At 42.3% G+C, this 11,049-nt stretch overlaps 2 protein-coding genes across 2 annotated transcripts in view; one reads left to right on the top strand and one right to left on the bottom strand.

Moving 5' to 3' along the window:
- The window catches only part of eef2kmt (eukaryotic elongation factor 2 lysine methyltransferase), a 5,881-nt gene extending 5,342 nt beyond the window's left edge, over positions 1 to 539 (bottom strand). The window contains exon 1 of the mRNA XM_015381399.1: positions 332 to 539. Coding sequence (XP_015236885.1) covers positions 332 to 539 — 208 coding nt within the window. The remainder of the gene's footprint in view (positions 1 to 331) is intronic.
- Positions 540 to 3,936: 3,397 nt separating this feature from the next.
- Positions 3,937 to 11,049, top strand: part of pigq (phosphatidylinositol glycan anchor biosynthesis class Q) — a 15,161-nt gene continuing 8,048 nt past the window's right edge. The window contains exons 1-9 of the mRNA XM_015381400.1: positions 3,937 to 4,063; positions 4,982 to 5,147; positions 6,639 to 6,825; positions 7,238 to 7,407; positions 7,492 to 7,688; positions 8,729 to 8,860; positions 8,934 to 9,054; positions 9,886 to 10,012; positions 10,085 to 10,238. Coding sequence (XP_015236886.1) covers positions 4,995 to 5,147; positions 6,639 to 6,825; positions 7,238 to 7,407; positions 7,492 to 7,688; positions 8,729 to 8,860; positions 8,934 to 9,054; positions 9,886 to 10,012; positions 10,085 to 10,238 — 1,241 coding nt within the window. The 5' untranslated portion in view covers positions 3,937 to 4,063; positions 4,982 to 4,994. The remainder of the gene's footprint in view (positions 4,064 to 4,981; positions 5,148 to 6,638; positions 6,826 to 7,237; positions 7,408 to 7,491; positions 7,689 to 8,728; positions 8,861 to 8,933; positions 9,055 to 9,885; positions 10,013 to 10,084; positions 10,239 to 11,049) is intronic.

An 11,049-nucleotide genomic window follows, 5' to 3' on the forward strand; every position in this document is an offset into this window, starting at 1 on the left:
TGTGTGTCAACTATCACGGTTGCTAGGCGACAGATCATAGCAACAGAAGGCTGGACCTGGTTGAATCCACATCCAAACTCTTCCCGGTCTCATTATTTTCACGGACTTCAAAGGATCCAGTCCAGGTAGACCGCCTCCTTGGAGGATGCAGCCCATGAATTCGAACACAGCCCATCACTGGTTAGCGCTAATAAATACTTATCAATCAGCGGTTTATTTGCAGAAATAAACTAATAATAATAAACTAACTCAGCCTTTAGTGTTCTAAATGACCCCCACTGGATGTTTCCAGTGTTGAAACCCCGAAAAATATATATTTTTATGAATTTACTGTCTACCAGCTTTCTTCCTCCTTTTGCCACATTTCGCCTCCTACTCACAGTCCAGGGAAATGAAGTCAGGCGGTTCATGGAGAAAAACAATTCCCGAAATTCCTTGAAAACATCCTCACGTTTCCTCTGAGGTTTCTGCTCTGGAAACGCCATGCTCCACGTGTGTTTGTTTACTTCCGGCTTACCCACAATCCAGTGCGGCCGCATTCTGGCTCTGCTGCTGCTGGGTAATGTAGTTTAAATATCCCTAGTTCTTAGTTCTCCAGTTTCCATCTAAATATCTCATTATGGGGCTTTGAAACATAAAATAAACCACAGTTTGAAAGTTTAAAATGTAAATAAAAACCTGTTTAAAGTAAAGGTGAGGAAAGATTATTCAGAGTTTGCAGGTTTTTCTTTATCTGCTGTTTCCTTCCCGCTTCTTTCTTGCAGTGTCACTGCAGGAGGAGATAAACTCTTTACAGTTTGGATGTTAACAGGAGCAGAACCCTGAGCTGGTGAGTAAAATAAACATTCATATTTCCATTTCTTCCCATGCAAAACTTTTTCCTTTCATATATTTTTACATTAAATATAAAGAAGTAGTTTTTTTGACCTATTTATTTTTATAATATCAGATGACAGTCAGTTTGTACCAAACAGAACTGCTTTGAAATGGATAAATAATGAGTTACCTCTATGTGAGTAAACATATGGGCCAATATTTAGGAATTAACAGTTGAATTTACTAATTATGATCTTTTATCAAGAGGTGGAGCCGATAAATATATTTTTCTTTAACCGTTGTTTGAAAAACTGTCTGACTTATCTGATTCAAAGTTTGTTACAAAAAAACTAAAATAATCAGACAGAAAAATAAATAAACAGCAATGCAACAGTTACGATTATAACAACGTTATTACAGATTAATTATTTAAAAAGTACAATTCAATTTAAACAGAGCAACAATAAAGATAAGTATAAAGAATATGTTGATTGTTTTACATAAAAATAATTTTTGTAATTTAAAAAATAAATAATATGTAACGAAGATAAATATTAAGTAACAAAAAACTTTTATTTGATGAATATTGAACTCTAAACCAGGGGAGCTCAAGTCCAGTCCTCAAGAGCTGCTATCCTGCAACTTTTTGATGCGCCCCATTTTTAACACACCTGAATCAAACGAGTGGCTCGTTACTCAGCCTCTGCTGAGCTTAATGGGGGATTAAGCCTTTCCATTCAGTTGTGTTAGAGAAGAGATGCATCTAAAAGTTACAGGATGGTCTCTCCTTAGGACTGGACTTGAACACCCCTGCTCTAAGCAATTTCAAATATTGTAATACTAAATTAAAGTACGGAAGAGGATTGGGGCCACTGAAAAAATAAAAAAAATTAACTGATTTTTAAATTGTATTTCAGTATAATATGAGAAAAAAGTCAGAATGCTGGGATTAAAGTCAGAAATCTGATAAAAAAGTCAGAATTCGCAGATTACACTCCCAGGTACTTGAACTCCTCCACAGTGTCAACAGGAACCCCTTCAGCAGAAGACTCCTTTTACCCAGATGCACCACAGAGCACCACAAGAAACCATTCATGCCTGTGGCCATCAATCTCTACAACGCCTCCCTCAAGTGATTCAACCCCCCCCTGAAATTGACATTTATTCATTCCTTGCACTGTTTTTGCACGTCACTATCACTTTATCTGAATTTATAGTTATACATATGCATATATATACATATATAGGAGTTATATGGGTATATATTTATATTTATATTATCTTGTGTGGTTTGTTGTGTGTATATATATATATATATCAAAATGTTTGCATCTGAAGCATGTAACAAAAGTAATTTCCCTCTGGGATTATTAAACTATTTCTGATTCTGATTAAAGTCATAATTCTGAGATTAAAGTCATAATTCTGAGATTAAAGTCAGAATTCTTAGAAAAAAGTCAGAATTCTGATAATATAGTCATATTTCTCTGATTAAAGACAGAATTCTGAGAATAAAGTCAGAATTCTGAGGTTAAAGTCCGATTTCTAACTTGAATCAGAAATACTTTAATAATCCCAGAGGGAAATTACTTTTGTTCCCATATTAAACTGAAATAATGTTTAAAAATCAATTATCTTTTTTTTTCAGTGGCCCTAATCGTCTTCCGTATGAAAGCGTATCGCTGTCATGGACGATATATTTTTCTGTTANCTTTAATATGATAATGAGGGGCGGTGTCTTCAGGCTACAATGGCAGCCTATTGGTTAGTTAGATGCAACTGCAGCGCTCAGTTCCTGTGGACTTTCCCTCCGAAAAGCAGTCTAGAAATGGCGAACACAGAGGGTGCAGCACGTTCTGTAATTCGATCGGCAGCTTCCCTAAGAAGAACCGATACAGAAATTTATTTCACTCATTTTCTTCATTTTTTGATTTTTTTTTACTCATTTTTTATTTATTTCACCCATTTATTTATTTATTTAATTTTGGCTGAAATGGCTCTCCATATCCGCTGAGCTTAATGAGGGATTAAGCTTTTCCATTCAGGTGTGTTAGAGAAGAGATGCATCTAAAAGTTACAGGATAGCTCCTTAGGACTGGACTTGAACACCCCTGCTCTAAACAATTTAAAATATTGTAATACTAAATTAAAGTACGGAAGAGGATTGGGGCCACTGAAAAAATTAAAAAAATTAACTAATTTTTAAATTGTATTTCAGTATAATATGAGAAAAAAGTCAGAATGCAGGGATTAAAGTCAGAAATCTGAGAGAAAAGTCAGAATTCGCAGATTACACTCCCTGGTATTTATACTCCTACATAGCGTCAACAGGGATCTGGGTAAAAAGAGTCTTCTGCTGAACCCCTTCAGCAGAAGACTCTTTTTACCCAGATGCACCACAGAGCGCCACAGGAAACCATTCATGCCTGTGGTCATCAATCTCTACAACGCCTCCCTCAAGTGATTCAACCCCCCCTGAAATGGACATTTATTCATTCCTTGCACTGTTTTTGCACGTCACTATCACTTTATTTGAATTTATTGTTATACATATGCATATATATACATATAGATATAGTTATATGGGTATATATTTATATTATCTTGTGTGGTTTGTTGTGTGTATATATATATATATATATATATATATATATATATATATATATATATATATATATATATACGTATTAAAATGTTTGCATCTGAAGCATGTAACAAAAGTAATTTCCCTCTGGGATTATTAAACTATTTCTGATTCTGATTAAAGTCAGAATTCTGAGATTAAAGTCAGAATTCTTAGAAAAAAGTCAGAATTCTGAGAATATAGTCATAATTATCTGATTAAAGACAGAATTCTGAGAATTAAGTCAGAATTCTGAGGTTAAAGTCCGATTTCTAACTTTCAGAATCAGAAATACTTTAATAATCCCAGAGGGAAATTACTTTTGTTCCCATATTAAACTGAAATAATGTTTAAAAATCAGTTACCTTTTTTTTCAGTGGCCCTAATCGTCTTCCGTATGAAAGCGTATCGCTGTCATGGACGATATATTTTTCTGTTACCGGATCTCTTTCCATCCTTTCTTTTTTTTCTGTCAACCTTGTTGAGCGGAAAATAAAGACAGACGTTTGTTTCCGACCGGACGATTTTAGTGACGGACTATAAACAAAGAAAATGGCGATGGTCTTGAAGTAAAACTGCTGGGCTTTGATGGGAAGGTGAAGGCGTTATATTGCGTTAAGAAAGGTAAAATGAACATTTATAACATTCTTGTTGACCTTTCTTTGCCCTTCAGTTAACAATTTCCTGTTTTAACGACGATTTAACCGATTTAACCTTTGTTATTCGGCAAAGATTTAAGCCTTTAATGTATAGGAGCTTTTAACAGAAAGCACAGAAAATAATCCCTTTTTATTTTAAGTAGTTTCTACTCAAAAATATTCCCCCGCGTTGATTATAACTGTATATTTTAGAGCTGGTACACCAGTCGGCCTACTTTTCATCTTTTGGTTGATAAAATGAGATCAATATGGCAGAAATCAATGACATTCCAGCTCCGGGCTCCCCCTGTTACCATGACAACCAGCCCGGGTGAAGGGCGGAGGGAAACCGTCTCCCCGAACTCCGCTTAGATGCTGTTTGATTTAGAGGCGTTTTCTCGGCTGGCGCTTTTCTGTGAACAGAACAGATTACCACGATTAAATGAGTGAAAAACAAGACTCAATTCTTTGATTCGGCTTTATTTTTTCTTTTATAAAATGTAATTAATGTGTTTGAATAGCTAAAGAAAATCCATCCTACTCTGTTTACCAGTCAGCAGACTTTGTTTTTTAGCAGCAGTTTTTTTTCAGGGCATCTGCAGTTTTATTCCAGTCAGCTGACTATTTGTCTTTGTTGCTTTTGCTGCTCAGAATTTATGATAATAATAAACTTTGTATGTAATTACAAATTTGAAAATAGCATTGGTAACTGTCTGCAATGAAGCCATCCTTCTGCAGGTCTCTGGGAGAAAGCTAGGGGTTAGGATCCTCCTCAGCAGCCTGTGAGACTCGAACCAGGGAACCCGCCTCTTTGCCTGTTTTAACTTTTACTCTTTACCTTTAAAAAACATCCAACAGGCTGAATAATCCCTCATTTTGTGACATGAACCTTGTGTTTCCGCAGAACTTTGGACGTCATGGTGCTGAAGATCTTCTTCCCGCAGTGCTGCAACCGGGCGGACAGCGGGCTGCTGGTGGGCCGCTGGGTTTCAGGCCATGACTCGGCCGTGGTGCTGGCGGTCATCCACTACCCGTTCATCCCAGGACAGGTGAAGCAGTACATCCAGCAGGTCAGTGCCCCTCTGATTTAAATAATGACTAAACTTTCTTTTACAGTTAAAATCTACGTCAGCTACAGTTGGATGGACTCATTTCAGTTTGGCTTTCAACAGAGAATAAAAGGACTCGGTGAAAACTTGTTTGGTTGAAGAGCATCAGTTTAATCTGGGATTCAGTTAAAGAAGTCTCCTAAACTAATATGATATATTATTTATTTATTTTTAGTTTTTACGGCACTAGTGGCTGATTTTAATGGACAGTAGGCTGACAGGTGGGGGTGTAGAAGCCAATATGTACAAACTCTATAAAGAAAGGAGATGATGTGTGTATGGACGTGTGTTTCACCATAAAAGGCAAATCAGGTTCAGCCGGGAAACGCTGTCGTTCCACAGCTGTCTGTTTTTGTAAGCGAGCAACAGTGGGAATAAATCAGCTTTAAACTACAAGAACAGCGTCTGGACATTTCCTGTTTACCATCTCACCCCGGGTGAAGCGTCAACCATAAGATTCCGGTTTAAAAACACTCCAGTGGCTTTAAGTGTCGGCTTAGCCCCTACAGGGGGCATGAGAGAGGGGGGGAGAGACATGCGGCAAAGGGCCAGAGGTCGGAGTCGAACATCACAGCCACATCGAGGCCTGAGGCCTCTATAGATGGTCGTGTGCGCTAACCACTGAATCACCGAAGCATCTTCTTCCAAATATCTTCTTTTAGATCATATCTTTGGATGATAATATTTAATATTTGACATCGGTTCTAGTAACCAGTAGAGATCTTTTATTGTCTTTTATTATTTTTTTATATAGATTAGTAAGAAGGAGAGTTTAGTTTGGAAATAAATGTTTTTTTTATAAAGGAAATCTTCAAAGTGTGGCCTGCGCCCCTGAATCAGTTCTTTGTTGAACCATATTTCTCTTCTCTAGTTTGTCTCCACCAGCTCAGGACAGTTGGACATATTCTGGACTAACAGGTCTCCTTTCAGGGTTGTCCTGTATTTAGCTCCACCCATCCTGACCTCTTCTCTCTGCAGCATGATGCTGCCACCACTGTGGTCCACTGTGGGGACGATTTGTGACCAACCGTTTCCTCTGACTTTCTTTAAGAGCTTTGTGGAAAAAAACAAACTTGTTGTAGTTTAAAGCTTCTGTCCTCCTGAGCTGTGGATCTCTGCAGCTCCTCCAGAGCTTTCATGACTGATTCTCTGATTAATGCTCTCCTTGTCCAGCCTGTCTGTTTGTCCCGGTGGACGTCCACGTCTTGGTAGGCCTGTAGACGCTCCATCCTCTCTCTATGATCAGTGTTATTCCCTGGGAAGCCATATAACCCAACTTTAAATGGAACTAGAACTTCCTCCCTGGTGGATCTGCTGGGTTCCTCTGTCTTCATGCTGCTGGATGTTCTCTACTGTTTTCTAAAGAACCACTCAGACCAGAAGCAGATCATCAGCATTATAAATGTTTTCTGATGCAGTCTGACCTCCCCGCCGTCCATCTTCTCCACCCAGGTCCAGGCTCAGAGTGGCGTGGAGCTGTCGGTGCTCGGCTCCTGGAGTCTTCCCAAAGACGGGCAGGAGGGCATGGAGAGCTTCCTGAAGGACCTGAGCACCATCTTCCCTCAGGAACGCTGGCTCCAGATCAGCCGCGAGTTTGGGAAGACCGGCTTCACCTGCGAGGTGCTCGGCCGAGATCAGGGTGAGAATCTGCAAACCAAGACGGAGTTTCTGTTAGTGAAGCAACAGGAGCAATAATAATCTAATAATCTATCATTGTTCATGAAGCAACAGGAGCAATAATAATCTAATAATCTATCATTGTTCATGAAGCAACAGGAGCAATAATAATCTAATAATCTATCATTGTTCATGAAGCAACAGGAGCAATAATAATCTAATAATCTATCATTGTTCATGAAGCAACAGGAGCAATAATAATCTAATAATCTATCATTGTTCATGAAGCAACAGGAGCAATAATAATCTAATAATCTATCATTGAAACAAAAAGCTGACGCTGCTTTAGGGTCTAAATTTTGTTGTTTTTTAAAAACTTTTAATAAATGAAAATCATCTCAATAATCAACTAATCAAAAGGATTTTCTCTTCAGTTTGCAAAAAGAATTCAGGTAAAACGTTGCCTCCTGAGGAAGGTGGAGATGAAGAGCAGGAGGATGAGGAGAAGGTGATCTTCGTCCACTATGAGCAGAGGAAGGTGATGCTGTCGCAGCTTCATCCCATCCAGGTCCAGGACTCAGAGAGTCACTCTGAGCTCAGACAGGTACCTCATGATGAGAACCACATTACATCACTTCCTTCTCTGCTGGGAGTCAAACCAGCAGCTAAATGAAACCTTCCTGTCCAGATGTTTGGGACGGTGGCCCGCAGCCAGCCGCTCTTCTTCATGGACAAGTACGACGACGGGCCCCTGAAGTCGACCCACTGGCAGTCTGAGGGCCGGGAGGCCAGCATCATCGTGGAGCTGCTCAAGCAGGCCTCGGCGCCGCTCTGCGTCCTCCTCAGCTGGCTGCTCGCTGTGTGGACCTGGATCTGCAACGTCCGGTAAGAAGAACCAGGCTGGAGCTCAACGTTGGAATTAATCTGAAATGATCAGATTAACCTTTTCAGGCATTAAACTAAACGTTCTATAGATCTCTACACACATCAGATTACAGATCTTTACAGAAACTGTTCAGTCAGATTAAAGGAAAAGCAGCCGATTGCATCCAGTCCTGACTTTAAGGAAAGATGGTCTGAGTTTAATGAACGACGCGTTAAAATGGATGAACCGAGATCTGGATCTGGTCCTGGATCAGGTCCTAGATCCGGTCCTGGATCCGGTCCTGGATCAGGTCCTGGATCAGGTCCTGGATCCGGTCCTGGATCAGGTCCTGAATCCGGTCCTGGACCCGAACCTGCATCTGGTCCTGGAGAAGGTCCAAGATCAGGTCCTGGGTCCAGTCCTGGATCTGGTCCTAGATAAGGTACTGGGTCCCGTCCTGGGTCCGGACCTGGATCCGGACCAGGATCCGGTCCTAAGTCAGATCCTGGGTCCGGTCCTAGATCAGGTCCTGAGTCCGGTCCTGGGTCCGGTCCTAGGTCAGATCCTGGGTCCAGTCCTAGATCAGGTCCTGAGTCCGGTCCTGGATCAGGTCCTGAGTCCGGTCCTGAGTCCGGTCCTGGGTCCGGTCCTGGATCGGAACCTGCATCTGGTCCTGGATAAGGTCCCGGATCTGGTCCTAGATAGGGCTGTAAATCAGGTCCTGGGTCCAGTCCTGCATACAGTCCTGGATCCGGTCCCCGATCTGGTTGCGGATCTGGTCCAAGATAAGGTCCTAGATCTGGTCCTGGATCCAGTCCTGGGTCCGACCCTGAATCTGGTCCTGGATCTGGACCTGGATCCGGTCCTGGGTCCAACCCTGGACCTGGTCCTAGATAAGGTCCTAGATCAGGTCTAGGGTCCAGTCCTGGATGTGGTCCTGGATCCGTTCCTGGATCAGGTCCTGCATCCGGTCCTGGATCCGGTTCAGGACCACCTTAAATTCCCTGCTGTGTGAAGCAGCCTCTCCTCTGACGTTGTCTTGATCTTTTCTCTCCTTCAGGATCTTCACCGTTTTCCCGCTCCGCTTCCTGGCCTCTAAACTGTCCACCTGCATCCAGCTGAGCTACAGAACCGAACACCTGCGGACGCTCAGCTCGCCGAAGGCGGCCGCCACTCATGTGGACTTCATGAGGTGAGAAAAGCTTCATCCTGTAGCTGCAGCCTCAGGGACCTCAGGATTCACGCCTGTCCTCCTCTGTCTGCAGGAAAGCCAACATCCTGGTGTCGGTGCTGGTGGACGTGGCGCTGGGCGTGGCGCTCATGTGGTGGCTCTACAGAGACGACCACATCCCCATGCTGGCGGACGCTCTGGTGCCAGCAGCTGATGTGAGTCAGACGCTTTGGTTCTGCTGTGAGCGATGATAGAGGGAGGGGGGCAACAAGGTCCATTCTGGTCAAAGTATCTGTTAACCAGCGGCTCTGCTGAAGTCTGCCCCCCTGTGGCGACACGTTGAAACTACAGCAGGGTTGTTACTGGCTGTAAGAGGAGGAACAGTACCAGTCTGCCGCCGCGACGGCACAGATCTTTAGTTTAGAGCCGTGATGTCATCTGAGGTGACATCATTATTGAAATTATTTTGACCTTTTAGGCAAAACATCCCTTATTGAAAGTTTCATTGATCAGACTCCAGTCGTCTTCATAGACGGTCGGTCTGCAGCGGAGCCTGAAGGAGAGGCGGCGTGTCACGCTCAGAGAAAAAGTGCTGTTTACTCTGCGCCTCATTTTAAGAACATGTGAGAAAAATAAACGTTTTAAACTTCAGTCACGAAAGTTTGGGAATTAATATGAAGCTAAATTCACTGATGGACGATCAGGAGATTAGTTTGGATGTTAGAGGGTCGTTAACTTCTAGGACTTCAAGCAGCAGAAACCATCGAGGCTGAATCTCCAGCATCCAGGATTCCTGGAGGGGCTGGAAAAGCCTGGAGGGTGTTTAAGGATTTTCCAGGTCTGGAAATGTGTTGAAAAGAGAAAAAAAACAAAAATAATCCTTCCTTCCTTCCTTCCTTCCTTCCTTCCTTCCTTCCTTCCTTCCTTCCTTCCTTCCTTCCTTCCTTCCTTCCTCTCTTTCTCCTTCCTTCCTCCTCCCTCCCTCCCGTTGCTCTGGTTACCGGTGGATCGCTGAATTCCCAGCATTCCCTGTGTTCTTCCCGCAGCGCGTGGCTCAGCAGCTGGAGGAGCTGCTGCAGTGGCTGATGGGAGCTCCTGCCGGCCTGAAGATGAACCGGGCTCTGGACCAGGTGCTGGGTCGCTTCTTCCTTTACCACATCCACCTGTGGATCAGTGAGTCACAGCAACACACTCATCTACCCCCCCACCCCCCCAGACAGTGAGCTCAGCCCTCTCGTCCTGCAGGCTACATCCACCTGATGTCTCCGTTCATCCAGGGGATCCTGTGGTACGGCGGCCTGTCGGCGTGCCTCGGCCTGACCTTTGCCCTCTCGCTGCTCTCTGACATGGTGGCGCTGCTCACCTTCCACATCTACTGCTTCTACGTCTATGGAGCCAGGTACCCTCAGCTGTCCTGATCGGTAGAACTAGAGGCAGCAGAAGGTGCAGTCAGGTCACCAGTGAAGGGAAGGTTAGACTGAACTGGAGGAACATTCCCAGTATTCCCATGATTTAAACCAGTAGATCCTCCGTAATCAGATGTTCATCAATTCTTCAGATCAGGTTGGAAATAACTGGACCAGATTAACCAGTTTCTGGATTAACGCTTTAGAGGGCAAGTTACCATTTTTGATCGCTTTCATGCTTAAAAGTCCTCAGACACGAGAGGAATTAAAGTTTTCACTATCGTCTCTAGTTTTAATCAAGTTTTTAAACTTTCAATAAAACAGTAAATCATTTTAACGGCCTGCAGGGGGCAGTGTTTCCTCAGATATTATAATCAACAAATGATTTAAATGCTGTTGGAGATAAAAATAAAAAAAAACCCTTTATCATATTAAGGTCAGAGGACTAAAGAAACTATTTGATTTAGATCTATATCTAAATCACTCAGAAAGACCCCCGGCTGGGAATCAAACCCACAACCTTTTTGCTGCAAAGCAGCAGTGCTACCCTCTGGCTACCGAGCATCCCATAATAGAAGTTATTTGCATTGTAATCTACTACTGCAATCGACTAATTTAAGAGTAAGAATGACTCATTTTCTAAGAAAAATCAAACATTTTAAACCATGAATCAGAGATTAGAAAGTTTGAATTACACATTTTTAATTACAGTTTACAAATTAGTGAATGAAAATCGCAAAAAAAAAAACATAAGTCACAAATTTGCATGGATGGATGGATGGATGGATGATGGATGGATGGATG

The sequence above is a fragment of the Cyprinodon variegatus genome, unplaced genomic scaffold (genome assembly GCF_000732505.1).
Source record: "Cyprinodon variegatus isolate N-32 unplaced genomic scaffold, C_variegatus-1.0 Scaffold233, whole genome shotgun sequence".
NCBI lineage: Eukaryota > Metazoa > Chordata > Actinopteri > Cyprinodontiformes > Cyprinodontidae > Cyprinodon > Cyprinodon variegatus.